Genomic DNA, 22,439 nt, shown 5'->3' on the forward strand with positions numbered 1-22,439 from the left:
TTAAAAAGCCTCTTGTTCCTCTGCTCAGCCAATATAAGTTTTCTGCAGAATACATGCAGATTTCTCTTGATGGGTGCTATTATGATGAGTAGGTGGAGTTTCCTCCCGTGCATAAGGGGTAAATTTGATAATTTGTAGTACAGTGAACCTGCACTGTGTCAATGCATGCACTTGCCTTTTTCTGCACTTCACACGGGTAGCAAAGTATACCCAGTTTTCTGGGTATAGTGGATAATGTGACTAATTTCCCTTTTTTATGCTACAGTGCTACTTCTTGTATCAGTGCTGTTCCATGGGGGCAGGAAGATGGATCTTGTGACAGCTTTGACTGGAACCAATTTGGAGCTTACATAGAGCCGCTTCTTTGTCTTGCTCCTGTTAGCAAACTTAGTGGTGGTGATCTAATGTTTTTAGACGATACAGGGATCTGCTTTACAGCCTGCATAGGCAAAGGGAAGGTTTACATTAGCGTCACTTCTGCCTTATCGCAGCATTTACATAAAAAAAAATATAGCTGGAAAGATTATCGCTTAAAGGAAACCTATCCGAATGAAAATATGAGACTGCTCTTGGGACAAAGTGCTAGGGGACTGACACCCCCAGCAATTCGCAGATCGGGATGCGGGAACCGGCACTGATTCGCAGGGTTTCCCGCATCGCACAAGTGTGTACCGGGACTTAGTTTTTTCATACACAGATTCCTGCTAATGATGCAGCTATGTGGGAGGAGCATATTTACACCCCAAATATGGGTGTAACCTGGAAAATGCTTACAAAGGTGAACTTGGGCTTTAAGGGAATCCATACGTGTGTTTTTTTTTATTTTTTTTATTCCTTTGTTTATTTTTACCGTGTTTGGTAATGAAAAAATATTTCGTTTATATGAAACATTACATATAATTAAATGTACCACATACATTGGCTGGGTGCCCTTTAAGGCTCCAGCTTTTCAAACAGGCAGACCTTTAATTACATGCTATTCGTAGCCTAATGGTTTCGGCAAAAAAGAATACAAGCAGTTTAGTTAGAATGTCATGAGTCCATTCTGAAATTAGTATTTGCAGAAATGTTTATACAAGTAAAATAAAGTTAAAGTTTTTTAATATTTAATGAAAAGCCAGCAAGTGGGCAGTTCCCATTTCTCTGTTTTGACAGGTTCCCTTTTTACATGGCTACTTGTGTACCCCAGGACTTATTAGTTGCCAGTGGTGGTGTACAGACTTGGCTGTAATCCAGCCTACAGTCTGATCCCCGTGTTGTCCTATATTACATCAGAATGGCAGAGTTGTCATATTTGGCCTGATCTGCTTCAGCCATGGCTGCTGTAATTTAATTTATCTCTTAAGTTAAGTTAATGTTTTGAAAAATATGAAAATAAAAGAATTGTTTCAGAAAACAGTATTTGCTTCAGTTTTATTACAAAAAGAAAAAATATAAGTTGTGCATATATACAGAGTTTATTTATTTTTTTGGTCAGCTGGATGAGTCGACTTCAGGAGCTGCCTCACTCCATATCTGGACCTCTCCTTCACTGGCGGTTAGTAGACAAGGTTCTGTGGGGTGGTACGAGAGGGACTGGACAACAACTTTACTTACTGGGAGTTTGTATACAAGGGAGCCCTGCAAGATAGAAGAAGAGGAGATACAGTATTACTTAGCATTTCTGCCTTTTGTAATCAGGATATTAAAAGAGGAACTAAACTCTTAGTGACCTCACCAAATCAGCTACAACTAGCGCTCAGAGGCAGCAGTGCTTTAAATCTGATGCTGCAAATATACAGGTGCATCTCATAAAATTTAAATATTTTGTACAACTTATCTTTTGCAATAAACTTTTATGAAACCAAAAAAAAAAAAAAATCAAACTTAATTTATTTCAGTAATTTTAATTCAAAATTGAAACTCCATATTTTTATATAGATGGCTTACAGCTAGTGAAAACCCAAAATTCAGTATCTCAGAAAATTACATAAGATCAATAAAAAAAAAAAAAAAAAAATGGGATTTTTGACTTACTGTAAAATCCATTTGCCGATGTTCATTGACTGACACAGCTCCTGATCTTCATAACCATTGGGTTATACTGCCCCCTACAGGAGTAGACACTAGGCTGAAAAAGAATCTAGCTACGGCTATGGGCAGTCCCAAGGGTTATACATCCTCTCTGCTATAGATACTCAGTTTAGTTAGTGTCAGAAGAATTACAACTTCCACAGAGGGGTGGGTGCTGTGTCCGTCAACGAACATCAAAGAAATGGATTTTACGATAAGTCAGAAATCCCGTTTCTCTTTTGTTCATTGACGGACACAGCTCCTGATCTTCATAACCATTGAGACGTCCCAAAGCAGTGTTAAACATGAGGGGGGTGGGAACAGAAAAAAAATTCCCAAGGCTAAACAGTAGCCAACCAGGCAACAGGAGCTCAACCAAAACAACTGGAGCCCACCTGAAAAAAACAATACACCCTCAAAGAGGATCAGGTTTTCTAAACAGCAGCTTCAAAACCTTGCGGCCAAAAAAAAAAAAAACGCACGCAGATGCCAATACATCCACTTTTTTAAACTGTGTGATGAAAGTGTGCACCGACGACCAGGTGGCCAACTTGCAAACTGCGTCACTGACGCCTGATGACGGAAGGCCCAGGAGGCATTAAGCGCCCGCATAGAGTGTGCCTTGACAGGGAAAGGAGGAAACTGAGCCCTGATGTAATAGGCCTGAATAACCATCTGGAAATGGTTGCAGAGAAAGCGGACAACCCTTTCTGAGGCCCATCTGTGAGCAAAATAGTGATTCTGACTTCTAAAAGACTCTGTAGCTGCCAAGTACACCCTAATTGCCCAGACCACATGCAAGGTAATTTATTTTCGATGTTTAGTTCTGGGAAACAGGGAAGGCAACACAATGTCTTCATTCAAATGAAAAGGTAATCTTCTGAAGATTCTCAAAGGGAGGCTTCTGGAGGACCAAAAGCACCAAATTGAGGTCCCAAGGCAGCAATGAAGACCGCACTGGAGGAACCAAAAAAATATCAGACACCCTGAAGAAAACGCACCAGGGAGGGCGTCGCCAAGGTTCGTTAAAAGAAGATCGCCAAAGCGGACACTTGGCCCTTGATGGTACTGAAGGCCAATTTCTGTTCAAACCCCCCCCCCCCCCCCGTTAAAGGAAGGTCAAGATCCGAACCACCGAGAAGAAGCGAGGCTGAACCTCAAGAGAGAGACTCGCACCACGCAATGTACGTCTTCCAGGTACGATGGTAGATCTTCCTAGAAGTAGATTTCCTAGCTTTTAAGAGCATAGGACTCAGCTAAACCTCTATCCTTCAGCACCTGGCATTCAATAGCCAAGCGGTCAAAGCTAGCGACTGTAAAGCAGGATGGAGGATTGGTTCTTGGGACAGCAGATCCTCTCCCTGAGAGGAAGCCTCCAAGGAACGTCAGCAAACAGCCCCACCAGATCTGTGTACCAAGCCTGACGAAGCCAGTCTGGACCCAGTAAGACGACCGGAATCCCTTCTGAGTCGATCCTGCGAAGAAGTCTTGGCAGAAGCTGAGAGTGGAGGGAAGGCGTAAATCAGACGTTACTGACCCTACAGGGCCACCAGTGTCTATGGTGTCTGCCAGAGGATCCCTGACAGAGCCACAAACCTTCGCCCCTTTCTGTTAAGCCAACTCTAGGATGCCCCACTGGAGACACAACTGATGAAACCCCTCCAGATGACCAGGCACCAGAGCAGACTTCTGAAAATTCAGAATCCAGCCGAACTCCCACAGAGTTCATATAGTGATTTTGAGGTTTTCCCCCAGAGCAGTAGGAAACTCCACTCGCAGAAGGAGGTAATCCTTGATGTCGATTGAGGCAAGAAAATCCCCCGGATGCAGAGATGCCACCACCGTGCTAATGGACTCCATTCTAAACTTCTGCACCCGCACAAAGCAGTTCAGTACCTTGAGGTCCAGGATTGGACAAAACTTCCCGAAGTCGGAACCGGGACAATCACCCATTGAAGCAACAGGTCTTGTACTGCCCCAAAACAGACCCTGTAAGTGGTCCGGGGACAGGCGCATGTTGGAAGGAAAGAACCTTGCTGGGGGACAGGAGCAAAACTCGATCTTGTAGCTGGACCAAATGACCTTCGTGGACCCACTTGTCTTGTACCGGGGAAGTCCACAGGTCCTGGAACCAGTGAAGACATCCCCCCCACTCCCGATACGGATGAGGGAACACCTTCATTCTGAAGGAGTTTTGTCTGTGGGTCTGAAGAAGCCCCCTTTAGGCTTGCCAGACCAGGTTCGTTTGGATCCTCCAGAGGAGGTCCTGAAAGGCTACGAGCCATTGTCAGTCGACCCTGAGGAACAAAAATACTTCTTGTGAGCCGAGAATTAGGGCCCACTTCTACAATGAGGTGCCAGGCCCTTCCTTAGCCTTCGGAAGAAAGGTACACTTTCTCCCTGTGAGACCTTTACCGATGTCATCCAGGGTAGCTCCAAACAGGTGATCTCCTTGAAAGGGAAGAGCAGTCAAGGCCTTTTTAGAAGTCTGGTCCCCAGACCAGCATTTGAGCCAAAAGACACAGCGAAGGACCGCTGCCGTAACAGAGAGCCACATGGTCAGAGTTTGTGACACTAGGGCAATGGTGAATACCGGCCTCATTGCGGAACCAGCCCAAGTGCACATATTGCGGGCCACAAGCCTCCGCCTTCCGGTCACCCGGATCCTTGAAGGCCGAGGGCAGTTCAACCAGAATCATGGTTGCCTTGTCTAATCTGGAAACTGGAGGGTCCACCACCGGTGGCACAGTCCACTTCTTAAGAAGGGACTCCTCATAGGGGTAATGCCCAGAAAATCGTTTAAGGACCCCAAAAGGGCGCTTCAGTTATCCCCACTCTATAACGACAAATTTTGTCAAAATAGGCGGAGAAAGGAAACCCCTTTGCCGCTCTGGATGGCTTGTGAGTGCCAAAAGGGAACCATCTTCAAGGTCTCACGCACAGAAACAATCAGTGCTTCCACCAGCACCTTTTCGTGTGCGGTTGCAGATGTAGAGGAATCATCCTCACTATCTGAGGATTCCGAGCGCATGGTTGCAGACCCAGCAGGGTGATCCACGTTAGCGGCGGCCGAATCAGATTCAGGATCTGATGAGACCAATGAGGCAGGCGAAGGTGGGAAGTGCTTTTTGCTAGCCCGTCACCTGAAAGCCACCTCCACCCGGGACACAAAGGACTTCAGAACCTCCGTCAGTGCATCGATAGATGGTTGGGACCCGGAGGGCCCCACAGCCTCAGAGAGGGAATCGGGTGGGGAGATGTGCTCCAAAGACTCCATGAGTCACCCCGGAGACCCCACAAAAGTGTAAAACACTGTAAAGGGAAAACCCCCACCGCGCTGGCAGCACCACCCCGTCGCCAAGCACAAGCACCAAGCGATTTTTAGCAGAGAGGGAGAGAACCCCACCAGACTCACCACTCAACAGAAACGGGCACCGGCACTCCAAGTGCGGCAATCATGAAGTGAAAAGATCCAGGAGTCAGCACCAGGGGATCAAGAGGGGCTCCCACCGCCAAAATTGCTGCCGCTATTTTCACTGGTAAACCACTGCAAAATGCCTGCCGGACTACAGAAACCTGGCCGCTGTGCATGAAAACACACAGGTGACAGCAAAACAGCATCCCCGCGCAGCACCACGAGCCCTCCAGGGACCCAGGAGGGATCCCTAGGCCTCAAGGACAGGCCCAGGCAGGAGCCCCCACCAGGTACAATCCACCCCTGCACATCCTGTCGCCGGCGGCGCACCCCCCTCCTCCTCCTGGGCCCCTATTGCCAGGATCGTGCCCTGCCCCCACCCCAGGAGCTGGACCAGACCACCCACACAGCCCCAGCATACGTGGGGGGTGGGAGTAGGATGGGGAACAGATGAAAGTAGGGTGCCTGATGGGAAAGAGGGGAACTCCCAGGTGTCCCACTGTTCCAAGGAGAGGGGGGACAGCTACTCACCATACCAGGAACCAGGTGGGCATCACTCCAGACAGAACTCCACCCCGCTATCGAAATGGGGGGCTGTCACACAGGAGGAATGCTGCAATTCGGGCCGAGACCTGGTCGTATGCGACCTCACAAGGCGTTTAACAGGCCAGCCCCCGTCCGGTGGGGCTATGTCGCGGCCAACCTAGCGCTGAGGTATGCGAGCACTCGCTGGCCAGACGGGTGACCACCGGATCTAGATTATCCAGCCTGTCGTCTAGTCCGGCAGTTGATTATAGATCTCACATGAAAAACCAGGAGGAAAAAAAAAGTTATTTAAAAAGAAAAAAATTGCCAGGACCCGAGATCACAGCAAAAAAACGAGGTCCTTAGTCCTGCCTGGGTACCTATAGCAGAGAGAGAGAGTATACCCCCAGGGACTGCCCATAGGCGTAACCACATTTTGCCTATTGTCCTACTCCTGTAGGGGGGCAGTATAACCTAGTGTTAGTCAATGAACGAAAAAAAAAAAAAGGATTTTTAATATAGAAATGTTGGCTTACTGAAAAGTATGTCCATGTACAGTATAGTATGCACTCAATACTTGGTGGGGGCTCCTTTTGCATGAATTACGGCATAAATACGGCGTGGCATGGTGGCAATCAGCCTGTGACACTGCTGAGGTGTGATGGAAGCCCAGGTTGCTTTAAAAGTGGCCTTTAGCTCATCTGCATTGTTGGGTCTGGTGTCTCATCTTTCGCTTGACAATACCCCACAAATTCTTCATTGGGTTTAGGTCAGGCAAGTTTGCTGGCCAATCAAGCACAGTGATACCATGATCATTAAACCAGGTCTTGGTACTTTTGGCAGTGTGGGCAGGTGCCAAGTCCTGCTGGAAAATGAAATCGGCATTTCCACAAAGCTGGTCAGCAGAGGGAAGTATGAAGCGCTCCAGAATTTCCTGGTAGACGGACTTGATAAAACAGTGAACCAACACTAGCAGATGACATGGCTCCCCAAATCACAGACTGGAAAATTTTGCATTTCATTTGGAAATCAAGGTCCCAGAGTCTGGAGGAAGAGTGGAGAGGCACAGAATCCAAGCTGCACAAGGTCCAGTGTGAATTTTCCACAGTCAGGACTTGGCACCTACCCACACTGCCAAAAGTACCAATGCCTGGTTTAATGATCATGGTATCACTGTGCTTGATTGGCCAGCAAACTCGCCTGACCTAAACCCCATAGAGAATCTGTGGGGTATTGTCAAGAGGAAGATAAGAGACACCAGACCCAACAATGCAGACGAGCTGAAGGCCACTATCATAACACCTCAGCAGTGCCACAAGCCGATCACCTCCATGCCACGCCGCATTGATGCAGTAATTCATGCAAAAGGAGCCCTGACCAAGTATTGAGTGCATACTATACTGTACATGGACATACTTTTCCATAAGCCAACATTTCTGTACTAAAAATCTTTTTTTTCTGGTCTTATGTAATTCTCTGAGGTACTGAATTTTGGGTTTTCACTAGCTGTAAGCCATAATCCTCAAAATTAAAAGAATGCTTAAAAAATATCACTAATGCATCTATGTAAAATATGAGTTTTGACTTTTTACTGAAATAAATTAACTTTTTGATATTCTAATTTTATGAGATGCACCTGTACAGCTTTGAAGCAGAGGACTGCCTAGGCAACCTCACATACCAGGAACTGCACTGCTCTGTTCAGGAGGAAATTAAGTAAAAAGATACATTTCTCTTTCGTTCATTGACGGACACAGCTCCTGATCTTCTTAACCATTGGACTATACTGCCCCCTACTGGATTAGGACACTAGGCAGAAAAAAAGTCTGGCTACACCTATGGATAGTCCCAGGGGGTATACTCCCTCTCTCTGCTATAGGTTTTTCTGCCTAGTCAGGATTGAGGACCTAGTTCCTAGCTGGGATCTCTGGTCCTGGCAAATTTTTCTTTTTAGATTTTTTCCTGTGAGATTTACAATCAGCTGCCGGACGGACTGGATGAAGGGCTGGATAATCTAGATCCAGTGGTCACCCCAGTCTGCCAGCTAGTGTGCGCAGACCTCCGCTCCGCGCTAGGTCAGCCCCGACATAGCCCCACTGAACAGGGGGTGGCCTGCAAGTTCAACGTCTCGCGAGGTCGCATACACCCGGGTCTCAGCCCGAGTTGTAGCGTTCCTCCTGCCGACAGCCTCCCATTTTGATGGAGAGGAGGTTCTGTCTGGAGCGGTGCCCGCCTGATTCCTGGTATGGTAAGTAACTGTACCCCCTCTCCCCTTTGAGGGTTTTGGGGTGGACGTTGGCCCCTCCATGGGACGGTCAGAACCCTAGGTTCCCATCCTTCCTGTTAGGCACCCCCCTCATCGACCTGGTGGTCTCTGTTGGCCATCCCACCCCCCATTACTGACGCTGGGTCTGTGGGGTGGCCTGGTTCACCGCCTAGCGTGGGGGGCAAGGTGCTGTGCTGGCGGTGCTTCGCCGGTGACTGGGCAATCGGTTGAGGGCTGTACCTGGTGGAGGCTCCTGCCAGGGCCCCCCTCCTTCCTGCCTGTGCTGTTTTCTGAGGCCTGCGGATCCTTCCTGCCATTTTCTTGTAGCCTGTGTGCTTAATGCACAATGGCCATTTTTCAGTGGTTTGCCATTGAAAATAGCGGCGGCCATGACAGTGGAGCCCTCTGGATGGCGATTTCAGTGGTGGGAGCCCCTCCTCATCCCCTGGTTCTCATTCCTGCATCTTTTCATTTTCGGATCGCCGTTCGTGCAGTGCAGATGTACCTGGCAGCTACGGAGTCTTTTAGGAAATCAGAGTCACTATTTGTGCTCATGGACGGGCCTTGGAAAGGGTTGTCCACTTCCTCTGCGACTATTTCCAGATGGATCATACAGATGGTGATTCAGGCCTATTTCATCAAGGGTCAGGTTCCTCCTTTCCCTGTCGAGAAACACTCTACTTGAGCGCTCAGTGCCTCCTGGGCCTTCCATCATCCGGTGTCAGTGACGCAGGTTTTCAAGACGGCCACTTGGTCGTTGGTGCACACTTTCACAAAGTTCTATAAAGTCGATGTGTTAGCATCTGCGGATGCCTCCTTTGGCCGCAAGGTTTTCTAGGCTGCTGTTTAGAGGACATGGTCCTCTTTAAGGGTGTATTGTTTTTTTTCAGGTGGGCTCCAGTTTTTTGGTTGAACCCCTGTTACCTGGTTGGCTAATGTTTAGCCTTGGGGAATTTTTTGGTTGTTCCCACCGCTCATGTTTAACAGTGCTTTGGGACGTCCCAATGGTTGTGAATACCAGGAGCTGTGTCGGTCAATGAACGAAAGAGGAAAAACTGGATTTTTGATTTACCGTAAAATCCATTTCTCTGATGTTTGTTGACGGACACAGCATCCACCCCTCCGTGGAGTTATTTTTTCACAGGAAAAACCAGGAGAAAAAGTTATTTAAAAAGAAAAAAATTGCCAGGACAAGAGATCCCAGCAAAAAATTAGGTCCTTAGTCCTGCCTGGGTACCTATAGCAGAGAGAGGGAGTATACCCCCTGGGACTGCCCATAGGCATAGCCAGACTTTTTTTCTGCCTAGAGTCCTACTCCTGTTGGGGGCTGTATGACCCAATGGTTAAGATCAGGAGCTGCGTCTGTCAATGATCATCACAGAAATTAATTTTACAGTGAGTCAAAAGTCCCATTTTTTTTTTCTTTACTCCCACTGACACTGGGACATTTTTTTACTGCCACTGGCCACTCTTGGCCCCCCTAAAGTCTGTAAGGACAGTAAACCGGCCCTTTGTTTAGAAAGTTTGGAGATTCCTGGACTAAAAAAATACAGCTCCAAAAACACGAAAACAAGTCAGAAATGTGGTTGTAAAGCTAAAAGGGTTTTTTTTTTTTTTTTTAACCTTGTGCTCCGTGCATTAAGGTTAAAAAAAAAAAAGTTTTGCCACTTGTTTTATCACCCCCCCCCCCCCCGGAGTTTCCTCTCCCTGCTCTTCCTACACTACACTGACCGTAACAGGAGCCATTAGCTCCTGCTGCTGTCAGTCAAATCCTGTGAGCAGAGAGCAGGGGTTGGGGGCTGAGCTGCACTGCTGTCTATGGATGCACACAGCCCAGCTCAGGATCGAGGCCCGCACGTCTGCCCCCACAGCAAGCGGCTTGCGATGGGGGCAGACACAAGAAGAGGAGTAACCGAGATCACTGGCGGAGGACCCCAGATGAAATATGTATTAGTATAGCATGTTTATTTATTTTTTATATATATGGATGCTTTTAGAAATGCTTTAATTGAATTATTCTTCTAGGCAATGTGCCAGAAATAAAGCAACACAAGTTGTAAATCCTCATAGTAGCTGATGTAAATCCTCATAGAAAGCTGGTTTGATTATCAGATGTCTTCTTTTCTGAATGGTACGAGCAGTAACTTCGCTACTGAAGGGAGTTAACGCCAGTCAGATTAGTTTAAACCTAATAGGATAAGTGAATCACAGACGAGGATTATTAGTGTCAGTGTGCTGCCCATAACGATCAATTCAATCACCCATCCCAGATTCTAGGATACAGGCCAGCCCTCGTCCGGTGGGGCTATGTTACAGCCGACCTAGCGTGGAGCTGAGGTCTGTGCACACTAGCTGGCCAGACTGGGGTGACCACAGCATCTAGATTATCCAGCCCATTGCCCAGTCCGGCAGTTGATTGTAGATCTCGCAGGAAAAAAATCCAGGAGAAAAAAAGAAAACATTGCCAGGACCAGAGATCCCAGCAAGGAACTAGGTCCTTACTCCTGACTAGGCAGAAAAAAGAATGAGTACCTATAGCAGAGAAAGGGAGTATACCCCCTGGGACTGCCCATAGGCGTAGCCAGACTTTTCTGCCTAGTGTCTTACTCCTGTAGGGGCCAGTATAACCCAATGGTTGTGTCCATCAATGAACATCAGAGAAATTGATTTTGCGGTAAGGCACAAATAAAATAAATTTTTTATTACCGAACATCAGACGAGACGTACAAAAGCAATAATAGCACATGAAGTCATCTGTAGACATACAAAATAAAAGCACAAAAGCAATGGGACATATTCAAAGAATAATGAATGTACAAATACAGATAACCGAAACAAAATCATATCCACATCATTAATGTTAAACCCGGACAGGCTCTAGTCCTCTTAGTCCCGGAAAAGAGTTTTAAACCGGTAGTAAAGCTCACTTTGTTATTTTTACCTACAGGTAAGCCTATAATAAGACTTACCTGAAGGTAAGATAAATATCTCCTAAATGTGCACCGTTTAGGAGATATTCACCCTGCATGCAGCCACTGACGTCACCAGCGCATGCACTCTGAAGGCCTGGCATACTGTGCAAGACCGTCAGAGCTACTTCCAGAAATCAAGGGCGCCTGTGAGGGAGTGACATCACCGCAGCTCTAGACACTCACAGCGCCGAAGCCTGCGAACTCAGAAGAAAAGCCGGGGGAAGATGCTCAGCCCTATTAGCGGTGACCGGGTACTGCTGGAAGGGCTTCGTTCTAAGGCAAGTATTTCATAATGTGCTAGTTTGCCATTGTCTTACAGTTTTTTTTTTTTTTTTTTTTTAATTCTGCAGCAGTTTACTACCGCATTAAGGTTTAAAATTTACCTTAACACAAAACACTACAGAGGAAAAATAGAACCAGAAAGAAAAAAAAAAAAACAGACCCCCCTCCAAACAAAACAAAATACAGGTCCCCTAGGGTGTGTGGGTGGCTTACAGTACCTTCCAACTGTCCCTCCTTGTCTCCAACCCTTGACCATTCAAATATCCACCTCTCCCTCCAGCGTGTCATTAGAATCAACCCATCAAAACCACACCTTCCTAAATTTTTTGGGGCACCCACAAGCCTCATAAGTCATTCTGTAAAGCGGAATATCAGCATTAACCAACCTCATCCACATCGTCAAAGTTTCTGCATGAATCCATCTTCTCACAATAAGCTTGCAGACTTAGAAGAGGAGTTTGAGAAACAGTTTCATAGCGGCAATCATCCCTTCAGCCTTAAAGAGGTTGTAAACCTCAGATTGAAAAAAAAAAACCAAAACACCTGAAAGACAAACACATAATGAGCTAGTATGCATCGCATACTAGCTTAATATGAAATACTTACCTTAGAACGAAGCCCCGCAGTGCCGAACACTCACCTCTCTCACGGGTGACATGTTCGGTCGCCCTTCTTCCGGAATTTGCGGCATCCGGCCATCTGATTGGCTGGAGCCGCGATGACATCATTCCCACGCATGCGCGCGAGAGCCGACGTTCATAGCGCAGGGCTCTGAAGGAACGGCCCCCGAGCGGCTGTTCCTTTAGAGTGCATGCACCAGTGATGTCACTGGCTGCATGCAAAGTAAATATCTCCTAAATGGTGCATGTTTAGGAGATATTTACAATACCTATATGTAAGTCTCATCATAGGCTTACCTATAGGTACAAGTTGCAGAGGAGGGTTTACTTCCTCTTTAATTACACACAGAAGGCATAAGTAATTGCATATATTAGGAAGGCCATAACTATCAGCAATAAACCCTGTCATCTGATACCATAAAGGTCTTACCTTACGGCACTCCCACACCATGTGATAGAAAGCACCCTCACATAGCTGGCATTTATGACACATGGCAGAATCCCTCTGATGCATACCAAATAGATGTACAGGGGTAGAATACAGGTCCCTCTCAAAAATTAGCATATTGTGATAAAGTTCATTATTTTCTGTAATGTACTGATAAACATTAGACTTTCATATATTTTAGATTCATTACACACAACTGAAGTAGTGCAAGTCTTTTATTGTTTTAATATTGATGATTTTGGCATACAGCTCATGAAAACCCAAAATTCCGATCTCAAAAAATTAGCATATTTCATCCGACCAATAAAAGAAAAGTGTTTTTAATACAAAAAAAGTCAACCTTCAAATAATTATGTTCAGTTATGCACTCGATACTTGGTCGGGAATCCTTTTGCAGAAATGACTGCTTCAATGCGGCGTGGCATGGAGGCAATCAGCCTGTGGCACTGCTGAGGTGTTATGGAGGCCCAGGATGCTTCGATAGCGGCCTTGAACTCATCCAGAGTGTTGGGTCTTGCGTCTCTCAACTTTCTCTTCACAACATCCCACAGATTCTCTATGGGGTTCAGGTCAGGAGAGTTGGCAGGCCAATTGAGCACAGTAATACCATGGTCAGTAAACCATTTACCAGTGGTTTTGGCACTGTGAGCAGGTGCCAGGTCGTGCTGAAAAATGAAATCTTCATCTCCATAAAGCTTTTCAGCAGATGGAAGCATGAAGTGCTCCAAAATCTCCTGATAGCTAGCTGCATTGACCCTGCCCTTGATAAAACACAGTGGACCAACACCAGCAGCTGACATGGCACCCCAGACCATCACTGACTGTGGGTACTTGACACGACTTCAGGCATTTTGGCATTTCCCTCTCCCCAGTCTTCCTCCAGACTCTGGCACCTTGATTTCCAAATGACATGCAAAATTTGCTTTCATCCGAAAAAAGTACTTTGGACCACTGAGCAACAGTCCAGTGCTGCTTCTCTGTAGCCCAAGTCAGGCGCTTCTGCCGCTGTGTCTGGTTCAAAAGTGGCTTGACCTGGGGAATGCGGCACCTGTAGCCCATTTCCTGCACACACCTGTACACGGTGGCTCTAGATGTTTCTACTCCAGACTCAGTCCACTGCTTCCGCAGGTCCCCCAAGGTCTGGAATCGGTCCTTCTCCACAATCTTCCTCAGGGTCCGGTCACCTCTTCTCGTTGTGCAGCGTTTTCTGCCACACTTTTTCCTTCCCACAGACTTCCCACTGAGGTGCCTTGATACAGCACTCTGGGAACAGCCTATTCGTTCAGAAATTTCTGTGTCTTAAGGCCCGTACACACGAGCAGATTGTCGGCCGAAAAGATTCGGCTGACGACCGATCGGCCGATTTTCGGCTTGTTAGTATGATGCTTCCAACAGCCGACAGCGCACTTTCGGCCGAAAATAATCTGTCGTGCAAGCATTAAAATTTTTGTATGCCGACACCAGAGCGGCCAATTGTTCGCCAGTCAATACAGAATTCGGCCGACAGACAGCAGATTTGCAAGACTGGGCATGCTCAGAAAAGAAAAAACACAGGGAAAGTTAACCATCACATGACATCACTTCTGCAGTCGGCGGACAAAATTCTTGTGCAGTCTTTTGCACTTTTCAACAGACACGACAGCCCGGGGACAAAAGACGGCCCATCGTTCGGCCGACAATCTGCACGTGTGTACGGGGCATTACCCTCTTGCTTGAGGGTGTCTTACCCATGATTGCGGTTTTGAATAATGAACCAGGCTGGGAGTTTTTAAAAGCCTCAGGAATCTTTTGCAGGTGTTTAGAGTCAATTAGTTGATTCAGATGATTAGGTTAATAGCTCGTTTAGAGAACCTTTTCATGATATGCTAATTTTTTGAGATAGGAATTTTGGGTTTTCATGAGCTGTATGCCAAAATCATCAATATTAAAACAATAAAAGGCTTGCACTACTTCAGTTGTGTGTAATGAATCTAAAATATATGAAAGTCTAATGTTTATCAGTACATTACAGAAAATAATTAACTTTATCACAATATGCTAATTTTTTGAGAGGGACCTGTATGTCGGATGTAAGTATCGTAGCTGGATCATCCTATCCGTTGAAGGAATAACCATAGGTAGATGCAAAGCAAGTACCTCACTCCACATCTCATCTGATAACTCTGGTGCAAGAGCCACCCAATGGGCCTTAGCTCTCTCGACCGATTGGGAGCTACCAGGGCCCAGTTAACATTTCTAAATATTCCCTATAACATGGCAATTCCTCACATTATGAGTTCAGGTCCACTTTAAAATGTATCTGTCCCCATTTTTTTTTCTCTTGGATAGATTAGTGGAGGATTAGAACCTTTTCCAGGCTTTCACTTACATCTCTCTTCCTGGCTGGGACATTCTCTATCCTACTGACCATTGAGTTGCCACCAGAAATCTTTCAATAGGTACACTTGTTCCAAAGAAAACTGTCTAAAATAGGAATTATCTTACTTTGGAGGTATCTGCCCTCACTTCCTGTTGTGGCTTGAGCCTGGGAGTGAAGGGGAAAAAAAATCTTTACAGGAGCTTTAATCATTCTATACTCCATTAAAATCAAAAAGTTTGAGCTTTAGATGAACTTTAAGACCCCATTAAAATCTGTATGTTGCAGGGTCGGTTAATTGGTACCCTCAATGCACTAATACAGTAGCAAGCAATGCGCCTGCACTGCTACACACATGACAATGCTACTTATGTCTATTTCTGTCTTTATTAATGCAAAAGTGCACCTAAGTATATATGAGCCCTTAACTTCCAGATGTGTCAAACAGCTATTTTATTTGGTTTACAAGTAAACAAAAGTTGATCAATTCTTACCAGGCATTGTGCCATATTGCCGATTTGTACATGAAAGAACAGTGCAATACTATTTCCAAAGTATCCCTCAAATGAGAGTTTGCAATGTGCTCTTGCAAAATCCAATTATGTCTCCATTTCATAATGGTAAGAGGTTAAAAAAGTTGAAGAACCACACTGCCTTATGATATAAAATTTACTTGGAATGCGCACTGTTTAAGAGCCGGTTCACACTACCGCGACCAGAAAGTCGCCCAATGAAGCGACTTTTTAGCGCGATTTTGAAGAGACTTAAATGATAGGCGACTTTGTCTGTGGGGAATGCCTGGGTAATCTTTTTCTTCTTCCTGGAAAGTCTGATCACAGTCGCTTGAACATAGATAAGGATCCGACTTTGAAGTCTATGTGCACAAGTTGGATAGAGGTCGCCTTGAAGTAGTACAGGAACCTTTTATGAAGTCGGAGCGACTTCAGTAGTGCATATTAAGACGGCTCTCATTCATTTACATTGAATTTGTAATGACAAGCGACTTGAGGTCGCACAAGTCGGGTCCCAAGTCGGAGTAGTGTGAACCGGGTCTAAATGTAGAAATTGGTTTGAATAATGATGCTATTTACATTTTCCCCAGGGACCTCACCTAAACTCTTTATTTTTTCCTCAGAATAGATATCTAATGCTGCAGCTCCCCTGCAATATGATATCTAATGCTGCAGCAGGATCAGAAAATTTAAAGTTTTGCTATGCAGATAAATTAAAGTTACACACTAACCAAAAGCATTGGGACACCTACCTTTACACGCACATGAATTTAAATGGAATCCCAGTCTTAGTCCGTAGGGTTCAATATTGAGCTGACTCACCCTTTGCAGCTATAACAGCTTCAACTCTTCTGGGAAGGCTGTCCATAAGGTTTAGGAGTGTCTATGGGAATGTTTGACCATTCTTCCAGAAGTGCATTTGTGAGGTCAGGCACTGATATTGGACGAGAAGGCCTGGCTCGTGGTCTCATCCCAAAGGTGTTCTATCGGGTTGAGGTCTTTATGGACCTTGCTTTGTGCACTGGTCCAAATCATTTGGTGGTGGGGGGTGGATTACGGTGTGGGGTTGTTTTTCAGGGGTTGGGCTTGGCCCCTTAGTTACAGTAAAGGGAACTCTTAAGGTGTCAGCAAACCAAGACATTTTGGGCAATTTTATGCTTCTAACTTTGTGGAAACAGTTTGGGGATGGCCCCTTCCTGTTCCAACAGGACTGCGCATCCAACTCCCTTATCCATGTCTTTATGGACCTTGCTTTGGGCACTGGTGCGCAGTGATGTTGGAACAGGAATGGGCCCTCCCCAAACTGTTCCGACAAAGTTGGGAGCATGAAATTGTCCAAAATGTCCTGGTATGCTGAAGCCTTAAGAGTTCCCTTCACTGGAACTAAGGGGCCAAGCTCAACCCCTGGAAAAAAAAAACAACCCCACACCATAATCCCCCCTCCACCAAATGATTTGGACCAGTGCACAAAGCGAGGTCCATAAAGACGAAAGAAAGAAGGGAACTCTTAGGGTGTCAGCATACCAAGACATTTTGGACAATTTCATGCTCCCAATTTTGTGGGAACAGTTTGGGTTCCTGTTCCAACATGACTGAGCACCAGTGCCCAAAGCAAGGTCCATAAAGACATGGATGAGCGAGTTTGGGGTGGAGGAACTTGACTGGCCGGCACAGAGTCCTGACCTCAACCTGATAGAACACCTTTGGGATGAATTAAAGCGCAGCCTGCGAGCCAGGCTTTCTCGTCCGCATCAGTGCTTGACCTCACAAATGCACTTTTGGAAGAATGGTCAATCATTCCCATAGACACACTCCTAAACCTTGTGGGCAGCCTTCTCAGAGGAGTTGAAACTGTTATAACGGCAAAGGGTGGGCCAACCTAATATTGAACCCTAAAGACTAAGACTGGGATGCCATTAAAAGTTCATGTAAAGGCAGGTGTCCCAATACTTTTGACAATATAGTGTATATACTATATATATATATATATATATATATATATATATACACACACACACACACACACACACACACACACACACACACATATACACACACACACGGTGCTGTATTTTGGCCTAGGCCGACAAGTCCAAATTGGGCACAATTAGCCATTTTCCCTCCCCGGTGTCATATGACTCGTTAGTGTTACAAGGTCTCAGATGTGAATGGGGAGCAGGTGTGTTAAATTTGGTGTTATCGCTCTCTCTCATACTGGTCACTGGAAGTTCAAAATGGCACCTCATGGCAACAAACTCTCTGAGGATCTTAAAAAAAAAAAAAAAAAAAAATATTATATATATATATATATATATATTATAGTTGCTCTACATAAAGATGGCCTAGGCTATAAGAAGATTGCCAAGACCCTGAAACTGAGTTGCAGCACGGTGGTCAAGACCATAGAGTGGTTTAACAGGACAGGTTCCGCTCAGAACAGGCCTCGCCCTGGTCAACCAAAGGATTTGAGTGCACATGCTCAGCGTCATATCCAGAGGTTGTCTTTGGGAAATAGATGTATGAGTGCTGCCAGCATTGCTGCAGAAGTTGAAGGGGGTGGGGGTCAGCCTGTCAGTGCTCAGACCATACGCCGCACACTGCATCAAATTGTTCTGCATGGCTGTCGTCCCAGAAGGAAGCCTCTTCTAAAGATGATGCATAAGAAAGCCCGCAAACAGTTTGCAGAAGACAAGCAGACTAAGGACATGGATTACTGGAACCAGGTCCTGTGGTCTGATGAAACCAAGATAAACGTATTTGGTTCAGATGGTGTCAAGCGTGTGTGGCGGAACCAGGTGAGGAGTACAAAGACAAGTGTGTCTTGCCTACAGTCAAGCATGGTGGTGGGAGTGTCATGGTTTGGGGCTGCATGAGTGCTGTCGGCACGGGGAGCTACAGTTCATTGAGGGAACCATGAATGCCAACATATACTGTGACATACTGAAGCAGAGCATGATCCCCTCCCTTCGGAGACTGGGCTGCAGGGCAGTATTCCAACATGATAACGACCCCAAACACACCTCCAAGACGACCACTGATGTGCCAAAGAAGCTGAGGGTAAAGCTGATGGACTGGCCAAGCATGTCTCCAGACCTAAACCCTATTGAGCATCTGTGGGGCATCCTCAAACGGAAGGTGGAGGAGTGCAATGTCTCTAACATTCACCAGCTCCATGATGTTGTCATGGAGGAGTGGAAGAGGACTCCAGTGGCAACCTGTGAAGCTCTGGTGAACTCCATACCCAAGAGGGTTAAGACGGTACTGGAAAATAATGGTGACCATACCAAATATTGACACTTTGGGCCCTATTTGGACATTTTGACTTAGGAGTGTACTCACTTTTGTTGCCAGCAGTTTAGACATTAATGGCTGTGTGTTGAGTTATTTTGAGGGGGACAGCAAATTTACACTGTTATACAAGCTGTACACTCACTACTTTACATTGTAGAAAAGTGTAATTTCTTCAACGTTGTCACATGAAAAGATATAATAAAATATTTACAAAAATGTGAGGGGTGTACTCACTTTTGTGAAATACCTGTGTGTATATGTATATGTATCTATATCTATCTATCTAAAACATGTCATACTTACTTGCTCTCTGCAATGCTTTTGCACAGAACAGTCCGAATCTTCTTCTGGGGTATCCCACTGGCGCTCCAGGCCACTAGTGCCCCCACGGAAACCGCTTTGAATGGGGAAACCTGTGTGTGCTTGCTCCCGAGCTGCCCTGTCTGCTGGGCCCCACCCCCCACTCCCTCATCACAGCATTTGATTGACAGCAGCAGGAGCCAATGACTCCAGCTGCTATTAATCTGCCCAATGAGGAGGGAGACAGCAAGAGCCGCTACTCTTGTGCACATCGCTGGATCCGATTGGGTTCAGGTAAAAATGGGGGGGGGGGTTAATCCTGCAGCACAGGTGTTTTTTTTTTTTTTACCTTCTGCATAATGGTAAAAAACCTTAAGGCTTTAGAACCACTTTAATTATTACGAACCTTTAATTGGGGCATACACAGGTCACCTCTGGGTGAACATAGAACAAGCAGAGGGGCCGTGTTCCTCTTGATGGGCAGTAAGAGCTCAGCCAAGCTTAGGTGGCAAGACTTTTTTTTAGGAGTGGTAAAATGAAGTTAGCTGGCTGCACTCAATTTGTAATGTAAGCAAGATCAGGCCCGGCTTTTGCTGCTGGGAAAAAAAAGGGGGCATTTCAATAAACAGGCCATCTAGCTATCAAATGACTGGTGTCACAATTGATCAGATGTTCAGCACCATGGCAACTGTGGTGAAAACAGAGGCTTATATGGCAGCTTTCTTGGCTGTAAAGCATAGGAGGGTGTAGTTCCACCTTTAAATAATTTTACACTTTTCATGTCACTGACCTGGAAGAAGCATAAAAGCCATCTTCATGTAAGAACTCTTGGTCTGTATACTTGTTGCAGATCAGTGACTCAAAGTAACAGACAGTGTATCAGAATAACAGTCATACAATTAGCATTTTTAGAAGCAGCTTTGAGTAATAGACTCTCCCCTGTAAGAAAACCGGAATAGTAGGATGTGGAAAGAAGAATCAATGTTGGCCAGAAAGACTCCGCTGTCTTTTTTTTAATGCATCCTAGAATCTGAGAAGTGTGATTGAATTGATCGTTATGGGCAGCACACTGACACTAATAATCCTCGTCTGTGATTCACTTATCCTATTAGCTTTAAACTAATCTGACTGGGGTTAACTCCCTTCAGTAGCGAAGTAATTGCTCGTACCATTCAGAAAAGAAGACATCTGATAATCAAACCAGCTTCTATGAGGATTTACAACTTTTGTTGCTTTATTTCTGGCACATTGCCTAGAAGAATAATTCATTTAAATCGTTTCTAAAAGCAAACATACTCACCTGCCCTGTGCAATTGTATTGCACATAGCAACACAAATCTTATCTTCTGGGGTCCCCCGCCAGTGATCTTGGCCCCTCTTCTTGTGTCTGCCCCCATAGAAAGCCGCTTGCTGTGGGGGCAGACGTGCAGCCCTCGATCCTGAGCTGGGCTGTGTGCATCCACAGACAGCGGTGCAGTTAAGCCCCAACTCCCGCTCTCTGCTAACAGGATTTGACTGACAGCAGCAGGAGCTAATGGTTCCTGTTACTGTCAGTGTAGTGTAGGGAGAGGAAACTCGGGGGGATAGCACAAGTGGCAAAACGTTATTTTTACCTTAATGCACAGAGCACAAGGTTAAAAAAAAAAAAAAAAAAAAAAAAAAAACCCCTTTACAACCACTTTTAACTCTGCAACCCCTTTACAACCACTTTTAAGTCTGCAATTTTATTTTGTGTAATTAGCAAATACATAAAGAGAAGTCAGGGTGGCAATATGGATGCTTCCATTTCTGACTTTTATGGTTTCCGAGCTGTATTTTTAATACAGGGATCTCCAAACTTTCTAAACAAAGGGCCAGTTTACAGTATTTACAGACTTCAGGGGGACCAGAGTGCCCAGTGGAAGTAAAAAATGCCCCAGTGTCAGTGGGAGTAAAAAAAAAAAAAAAACATAGTGCCAATAGTATTCAGTGTAAGGAGGAATAGTGCCCATCGGAGGGAGGAATAATGCCTAATTGTTTATATCAGTGGGAGGAATTATGCCCCATTGCTGGGGTCAGTGAGAGGAATAGTGTCCCAAGGGTCGCATAAAGGCAAGCAAAGGGCCATAGTTTAGAGACCACTGTTCTAATCTATTGTTTGCAAAGTCCAGTAGTCAAGAATTAGAACTTCATTAACTCTGGCTAAGTGACTTGCTAGGTGATGAAGCAAAGATGAATATGGCAGACCTAAAGCAACCACCTATTGGAAGGAAGCTGGAGACAGTTTCACAGTATCTCACAAAAGTGAGTACCCCCCTCACATTTTTGTAAATATATTATATCTTTTCATGTGACAACACTGAAGAAATGACACTTAGCTACAATGTAAAGTAGTGAGTGTACAGCTTGTATAACAGTGTAAATTTTCTGCCCCCACAAAATAATTGAACACACAGCCATTAACGTCTAAACCGCTGACAACAAATGCGAGTACACCCCTAAAGCCCCGTACACACGTACCGATCGTCGGCATACAAATGTTCGTCTTTTCTCCCCGGGATGTCGGTGTCTGTTGAAAAGTGCAAAGACAGCACAAGGACAGCACAAGAATTTTGTCTGCAGACTTCAGCTGACTGCAGAAGTGATGTCATGTAATGGTTAACTTTCCCTGTGTTTTTAATTTTCTGAGCATGCCCAGTCTTGCAAATCTGCGGTCTGTCGGCCGAATTCTGTACTGACAGGCGAACAATCGTCCGTTCTGGTGTCCGCAGACAAAAATTTTCATGTTTGCATGAAAGACTTTTGTCCGCGGATTGTGCGCAGACATCTGTCGGAGGCACCATACTAACACGCGTACAATCGGCAGATCTTTCGTCCGCCGACGTTTGTATGCCGACGATCGGTACGTGTGTACGGGCCTTAAGTGAAAATGTCCAAATTGGGACCAAAGTGTCAATAATTTGTGTGGCCACCATTATTTTCCAGCACTGCCTTAACCCTCTTTTGGCATGGAGTTCACCAGAGCTTCACAGGTTGCCACTGGAGTCCTTTTCCACTCTTCCATGACTACAAAACAGAGCTGGTGGATGTTAGAGAATTTACGCTCCTCCACCTTCTGTTTGAGAATGCCCCAAAGATGCTCAATAGGTTTTAGGTCTGGAGACATGCTTGGCCCGTCCTTTACCCTCAGCTTCTTTAGCAAGGCAGTGGTCATCTTGGAGGTGTGTTTGGGGTCATTATGTTGGAATACTGCCCTGTGGCCTAGTCTCTGAAGAGAGGGGATCATGCTCTGCTTCAGCATGTCACAGTACATATTGGCATTTATGGTTCCCTCAATGAACTGTAGCTCCCCAGTGCCGGCAGCACTCATGCAGCCCCAGACCATGACACTCCCAGCAACATGCTTGACTGTAGGCAAGAC

The 22,439-nt window shown here is 45.6% G+C and overlaps 1 protein-coding gene across 1 annotated transcript in view; it reads right to left on the bottom strand.

Annotated features, from left to right (window-relative positions):
• Positions 1 to 1,438: 1,438 nt before the first annotated feature.
• The window catches only part of WDR83 (WD repeat domain 83), a 50,950-nt gene continuing 29,949 nt past the window's right edge, over positions 1,439 to 22,439 (bottom strand). The window contains exon 9 of the mRNA XM_082255952.1: positions 1,439 to 1,620. Coding sequence (XP_082112078.1) covers positions 1,474 to 1,620 — 147 coding nt within the window. The 3' untranslated portion in view covers positions 1,439 to 1,473. The remainder of the gene's footprint in view (positions 1,621 to 22,439) is intronic.

This window comes from Pelophylax lessonae, assembly GCF_965119305.1.
Source record: "Pelophylax lessonae genome assembly, chromosome: 4".
NCBI lineage: Eukaryota > Metazoa > Chordata > Amphibia > Anura > Ranidae > Pelophylax > Pelophylax lessonae.